The sequence below is a fragment of the Vicia villosa genome, linkage group LG2 (assembly GCF_029867415.1).
Source record: "Vicia villosa cultivar HV-30 ecotype Madison, WI linkage group LG2, Vvil1.0, whole genome shotgun sequence".
In the NCBI taxonomy this organism is placed as follows: Eukaryota; Viridiplantae; Streptophyta; class Magnoliopsida; order Fabales; family Fabaceae; genus Vicia; species Vicia villosa.
The window spans coordinates 184,059,468-184,067,337 of NC_081181.1; the positions used below are offsets into that span (position 1 = coordinate 184,059,468).

The 7,870-nt window shown below is 35.3% G+C and overlaps 1 protein-coding gene across 1 annotated transcript; it reads left to right on the forward strand.

Annotated features, from left to right (window-relative positions):
• Window positions 1-1,039: 1,039 nt before the first annotated feature.
• Window positions 1,040-2,293, forward strand: LOC131647625 (S-adenosyl-L-methionine:benzoic acid/salicylic acid carboxyl methyltransferase 3-like). The gene is made up of 3 exons (XM_058917494.1): window positions 1,040-1,528; window positions 1,623-1,877; window positions 1,961-2,293. Exons 1-3 carry the CDS (start codon window positions 1,049-1,051, stop codon window positions 2,291-2,293), a joined length of 1,068 nt encoding a protein of 355 aa, XP_058773477.1. The 5' UTR covers window positions 1,040-1,048.
• The last annotated feature ends 5,577 nt before the right edge of the window (window positions 2,294-7,870 follow it).

Below are 7,870 nucleotides of genomic sequence, written 5' to 3' on the forward strand. Positions count from 1 at the left end.
ACTCTAAACCAGAACGGATCCAAACCCAGAAGAAACCAACAAAGAAGCCTAAATAGAGAATACCAAACGAAGGTGGCCGCACAGAACACTAAACCCGGCGATCCCAAAAAGCCCTAAATCGATATCGATTTGAACCTTCTCATCATGGTCCCTGAGCCCTAAAGCCAGGAATTTAAACCGAAGATGAGAGAGAACAAGATACCTCTATAAGAGCTTTCAAGATCCACCGAGAACACTGAAGGACACTCGCGGCAGCACACCAGAAAGCTACCGGGAACCCCCAATCGGAAATCGCATCTTCTTATTTTATTGACTATTTTTTTATGAAAATTACTGTAATTTTTGTATTTTATAATAATTGTGTATTAATTAAAGAAATATAAAACACCATAGATAAAAATATTTTATGTTAAAAATCTGTAAAATATAATATAATTGATTATCATATTATTAAAATGTACCAAACATATTTATTTTTAAAATATAAAATGAAATTAGTCTAACAATATATATATATATATATATATATATATATATATATATATATATATATATATATATATATATATATATATATATATATATATATATATATATATATATATATATATATATATATATATATATATATATATATATATATATATATATATATATATATATATATATATATATATATATATATATATATATATATATATATAACCGATCTGGTTAATATAAATAAAGATACGACAGACAAAACATAAAACATGGTTTTTGGGTTTTAAACGTGAGTTGGAAATCATTATTTTTCGCAACGAAGTGAACACCACTACCTATCATTGACTGTTTATTATTCGGAATATGAAATGTTATAATAATATTAATATAACCAATTTCTTGAAGGAGCCCTTCAATAGATAACATTTTCTATTAATAATATACTTTGCTTTCACATTATCATACATACATTATTCACCTATATAATGCGTGTGCAATTGCCTCTACTTAAAAAGCATTTGCATTATTTATCAAACACAAACAAAGAAAGATAACAGAAACAAGAATGGATCTAACACAAGTACTACACATGAATGGAGATGTGGAAGAAGCAAGCTATGCAAACAACTCCTTAATTCAGAGAGAGGCCATTTCCTTGGCAACATCTGCGAGAATTAAAGCCATAACAAACCTATATTGTAGCTTGTGCCCTAGAAGTTTAGATATTGCAGATTTGGGTTGCTCTTCCGGACCAAATGCATTGTTGGTGACTTCAGAAATAATCAAGGTTGTAGAAAAGCTTTGTCAAGAGATAAATCATAAATCTCCGGAATATAACGTCTTTTTGAACGATCTGTCGGGGAATGACTTCAACAGCATATTCAAATCTCTTGACACATTCAAAGAAAAACTATGTAATGAAATGGAAACTGAAATGGGTCCTTGCTACTTCTTTGGTGTTCCTGGTTCCTTTTATGGTCGACTTTTTCCTAATAATAGTTTGCATCTTGTCCATTCTTCGTATAGCCTTCATTGGCTATCTAAGGTTTGCTTACGTTAATTATCTCTCTTTTTATATGCTATTTATATTTTTACATTATTACTTAATCAACTTTTTCACTCCATTCCAATATAAATAGGTTCCACGAGGTGTAGATAATAATAAGGGCAATATTTATATCACGATCACAAGCCCCTCAAATGTTCTCGAGGCTTATTACGAGCAATTTCATATAGATTTCTCTCTTTTTCTCAAGTGTCGTGCTCAAGAAATAGTTGAAGGGGGTTGCATGATACTAACATTTTTAGGAAGAGAAAGCGACGAATTATTAAGCAACGGTGTTTGCTACGCTTGGGAACATTTGGCTACAGCTCTTAATGATATGGTCATGGAGGTAGGATGTGAGATCATTTTGTAACATTAATTTGAAACATTAGTGTGACAATATTAATATGAATTTTGCAATGTGTGTTACAGGGAATCATAGAAGAAGAGAAACTCAATACTTTTAACATTCCAAATTATTATCCATCTCCATCTGAAGTGAAATTGGAAGTTAAAACTGAAGGATCATTTTCCATCAATCAATTGGAGGTTTCAGAAACAAATGAGCATGCTCTTGAATCTAATATTTCTGAATCACTAACAAAAGGCACGAGGGCTGTAATTGAACCTTTGTTAATTAGGCATTTTGGTGAAAGTGTCACTACAGAGGTATTTGACCGCTTTAGGAAAATAATAAAAGCTGGAATATCCAAAGAGAGAACTAAGATCACCAATCTTACCCTAACATTGACTAGAAAAGCATGAGCAAAACATTTGTTTATGATTAATATTTGCTTAATGATTTTCGAAGTCGGTTTTATGGTTTATACCACCTACAATGTTTGAGTATGATTTATTTATGAGTGGATAGATAGTGTTTACCCTTTACATTTGTTGCACTTTGGTCTTTGAATTCTCTTTGTATTGAGTTTGATTATCCTTTATACTTATTTTTTATGTATTTCTATAGTCTTTCTAATAAAAAATGTTACTTTCTCAGGACAACAAACATGCTTTATTTTTATAGTTAACATGAGCTTTTTCTTAGACTTTCAAGTTATTTGAGAATATCTCTTTGAGGGTTCAAGATATTTTAAATCGCTACATATTTATGAATTTTAAACCTCATCATTACAAACAAAATTATTATTATTGATTTTTACGACATAAAAAAGTGAGTATTTTTTTCTTCTGTATTTAATCCCTATAAAAAGAAAATTATAAACTGGACAAAATTGATGTAGGCACTAATTGAAATAAAAGAAAAATAAGCATTAAAATTGGACAAACTTGATGTAGGGACTAACCGAAAGATATATGATTTTTATAAAGATGTACTACTATAAAACAAACTTTTATCTCAGTTGGAAAATAGTCTTTACCTTAATTGGGAGTCTGAGACAATGCAAGATGCTATGAAAAGTGCGTCACTTTTCACCTGAGTCAATGACCGAGGAAAAAAATTAAAAAGTGCACCACTATTTTCCTCAGTTGGGATGTTAATTGAGAGGAAATCCCTCACTTGTCACATTTGTTGGGGTTTGATTCGAGGGAAAAAATTCCACTTCTCCCATTGAGTGGTGTGTTAATTAACCAAGGAGAAATCCTTCACTTCTTTCATTAATGGTTTGAATGGTTAGTTAAGGGATAAGGGGTAAGTCACTTTTCACATCGATTGAGATTCTAATTGATGTGTAGTCCCGCGTATTTTTTAAATATATATTTTTTAATTTTACAAAATTTTGGTTATAACCTATATTTTTTTAAATTATAACCCCTACGCCGTACAAGGGCTTTTATAGCGTTTTTTTGGACTTTTAGAGCGCGCTGCCAAAGCCAGCGCTGCCGTAGGTAACGACAGCGTTTTTGAAACTCCAAAAGCGCTCTCGTAGCCCCCCTATAGCAGCTCTTTTTCCAGATAAACGCTCTCGTGTCCCCCCCATAGCAACGCTTTTTCAGAAAAGCGTTCTCGTAGCCTCCCCTATAGCAGCCATTTTTCCAGAAAAGCGCCCTCGTAGCCTCCCAGATAGCAGCACTTTTATCAAGAAAAGCGCTCTCGTAGCCCCCCTATAACATCGCTTTTTTCAGAAAGCACTTTCGTAGGTTGCACTTTTTTTATCTTTTATGCTTTTTTTTATTATCTTAGGCAGCACTTTTAATTAAAAAGCGTTTTGGTAGATAGGCCTTTAAAAACGTTTTTTACAAGCGCTGTCGTTGCTAAATGCGGTATTTTAAAGTGCAACCTGTAATTTAAGCCTCCCAGTTCGACCTGTAATTTATAGTTATTTTCAACCTGTAATATTTTCGACCTGTAATATATTTTCAACCTATATTTATTTTTGACCTGTAATATATTTTCAACCTGTAATATTTTCAACCATAGGTAGGTGTTTACGGTGATTTCCGGTAAACAACCGCTAGTCTTCCAAACTATAATAAATATGATTTGGTTACTCGCAGTATCGACTAGATTGATCCTAGGACACATAGTCAAAAAGATTGTTATCAATGTTCATTCGAATCATATTCATGATTCGTCCTCTTCAATAAGCGTTGTTCGATTAAAGAACAAATAATCTTGATAATCACTTTGTTATATGTAATTGTGACTTCAACGAAAAGATAAGTAATATAACATATGAAACTTAAAGACTGTTAAAACATAAAGAATCTTAAACTGCAGAAACGTTAAAGATTTTGAAAGTAAATAACATGAAAGTAAATTCGAAAGTAAGTGACATTAAAATAAAGATACAGAAATGTAAATGGCAAGAAGTAACTGGAATGCAGTAATTATGAAATATATTCGAAAACGAAATATAATACACATGTATTAAAATGGTGGTGTCATACGTACATTTTCTCAGCGAACTCTTTCTCTTAACGCTTGATACTTGAGTAAATATGTGAGTGATTTGTACAAAATGAACACACAGAATCCTAACATTAAGACTCCTATTTATACTAGTTTCGACCTTAACGGTCCTACACTAATCTGCTGCCACGTTTCTCATAAGAACTTCCAGCAAAGCCATCTGTTATTGGACAGTTACGAAACCGTCTTCGAATTTCAAATCTTCCCGCCTGAGTCCGTCTTCGACGCGTGGCAGTGTATTAAAAAACACTACGAAAACACGCTAAGTAGTAATACTTGAATATATTCTATAAATTTTGTCTAAGTCCCGAAGACACATACTTTCATTAGTCTTTCAGTATTCACTATCTTCATCGAACTTAGAAGTCTTTATTCTCGAAGCATGACCATCAGTAGCCATTCTTTTACTTTTTAAGGGATGGCCATCAGTAACCATCTTTCCTTCGATTTTATACTCCTTCGAAGGATAAACACTATAAAACGAAATCTTCAGCTAACAAATTGCTCCCAATAAATGCCTGTTTCGAGAATCAACAGAAATAGGCGTTTCTTGTCATTATAAGATTTCGTTTCTTATGATCCTTGAAAGTTCCAAGACTGCTGACTAACGTCATAATCACTGATGACACTGTTTCCGAAACGTCTTGTCATTTTCAAAGATGTCTTCTCATAACTTACATTCCCACGTTTTAACCTTACTTCTTGATCATTACTCCTACATACTAGGAGTGAAGCTAACTCATTTGACCGCCGTTGGATTAAATCACCAGCCGCCACGTGTTCTTTGGGTTTTACCCAAAAGATTCAAAAAGGGTTTCCGTTAAACCTTTAAATACTTGATCTTGCGCTTCTATACAGCCTTTCATTCCTATTTCTTCATCTTCTTCACCGAAAAACCGAAACATCTTCAATCTTTTTCAGAATCTTGCTCTTTTAACCAAAAATTTCTCTATGGCTTCATCTTCAAATGTTCTTCAACCTGCTCTGAAGCTCCAATCAACAACACGTTCTGGGGAACAAGAGTACGTTCCAAATCCTAACACCGAAGAAATACGCGCTATTTACGCTTCCCAGGTAATCATTCCCTTTGAACTTTCTGGAAAAACTCTCGCCTTTATGGGTCCATTACCAAGTGAAAATATCCCATCTTTGTGAATAAATTCTTCCCTGCTTATTACAAGACTAGACCATTAGTTAGCAAAATTAAGATAGATGAAGATGGTCGTTCTCCCTTAGGCAAATCTGCTAACTTTGAAGAAACTTCAACTGCAACCCCTTTAGCTTTAACGAAAATTAGGTTAAACTATATGACCAACTCTGTAAAAGTGTTTAGGTCATTCCCTTTAGCCAAAGATCCTGATTTGTACTATGCCTGGTTAGAAAAAGTAGAGAAACAGAAAGAATCCTTCTGGAAATCGTTAGGAATATACGATTTGATTCAACTGTCAAAAACGGGTTTAGAATACAACCAACCCATGTTAGTAGCAGCGGTTCACTTTTGGGATGCTTCTCACAACACTTTCCATCTCCCATGTGGAATGGTTACCCCCACGCTTTTCGATGTGGCCGCTATTACAGGACTTCGACCAACTGGCGAAACCTTCGATCCCAATGAAATGGATAATGACACTATTGGTTTTAATGACTCGCAAGTCACTTATACTGCATTCATCCAGAAGCACCATATCACCACTGAAACGACAGTATCTGATGAAGAGCATATTGCTTTCCTAGCACTATGGCTTTCACGATGTGCCTTCTGCTCAAGATCTATCCAAGTTGCAAAGAGGTACCTTTGCATGGCTAATCAGTTGCATGCTGGAAAAAAGCTCAACCTTAGCCAACTGCTTTTAGGGTCTCTTTATGAAAACCTCAGTGAAGCTGCAAACCTTACCAAGAATTTCAAATCTGGTAGTTTACTTTACGCTGGTCCTTTCTGGCTATTGCAACTGTGGCTTAATGCTACATTTGAAACTCATCTTCCCTTTTGAGGAGACGTCAATGAGGAGGATAGCAAAATCAGAAATCGAACTATAGAGGGGACCAGGTTAGCTTACCTAACTCCAAAAGAAGAAATGGGAAAGCTTCACGAACACTTTCTGGCGTATTCAATGATGTTTGCCCGGCGCGACCAGTTCGATCCTTCTATGGCCCCATTTGTACACAGAACAATAGGTCCCGAATGGTTTACTCGAAAATTTCCACCAACATATCAGGATCAACAAACTGAATCTATGGAAATTTGGGAAGCCTTTCTGACTCCAAGATTATTTTCCCATCGTCTTCGACCGTCAAAAGGTCAATGTATCCTCATGTGCTATCAACCAAATTTGGTCTCGAGACAGTTTGGGTTAGCTCAAATACAACCCAAATGTTTATATGAGAAAAGGAGCCATATGTGTTTCCACACTTTGTATTTGACTGAAGAAGAATGTGAACCAAAAATCAACAAATACATTGGCATCACCAATCTTTCTCCTGTTCCTTTCGAACCTACTTTTTACTCTACACCAGATTTTCATCAATGGTGGACGGAGTATTATAGCTCTCAAATCTTTGATGCTGATAGCCTTGCTCAGGAACTAACCGCAGCTTTTACTGATGTGTAGGAGAATTTTCAAAAAGGTACTTCAACTCATATTAGAGAAATCCAAGCTTTTCAAAAATTCTTTGAAACTATCTATAGGCCTGATGATCTTAGTCGGACCGTTCGTGAGGCTGCAGTCACTTTGCGCGAAAAGTTTTCCGCCAAACTGAGTAAGTTGAAATTGCCCTCGTATGTTCGACCAGAACTACGTTATGAAGTGGCTTTCAAACTTAATCCTCCAAAATTCCCTCCACTACCAAGTGCTGATTTTGGTGTGGCTCTAAGTCCTCCTTTCCCAGACTGGTTTGTGTGTGGGAATGTTCTCAAAATTCTTCGAGAGAGTACCAAAAAACGCGCTGAACGAGTGGTTCCGACTAAGCATACCTTGGATACTTTCAAAGGACATCTTCATATAGATCTTAAACATGTTCGTGTCCTGACTCCAATACCTGAAGGTTTGGATTAAGACAATCTTTTCGACTGACTTTTCTTTTCTTCACTGATATACTGATTTCAGTCTCAACTACAGCTGTTGCACGAAGGAGGAAGATTAAGGAAGCTTCTGCCCCAAAAGACTCTGGGACATCTAAGAGCAACAAACCAAGTGAGAGTGATTCCATCGTCACTGACAAGAAGCCCACGATACATACTCATCTCATATTCTTAATCTTATACAATCTGTGAATAGTACTCATCTTTCTTATCTTCTACTTGCCAGAGCTCGAAACCCCCAACGGGCTCGAAGCGGAAAGCTTCTTCGACAACTGCCTCAGATGGCGAAGATAAATCCCCTCCTCAAACTAGACAAGGACACAAGAAGAAACACAAAGCTGTTACCCCTTTAAGAAAAGGGAAAAGGATAAGTCCTTCTAAAGCTGCT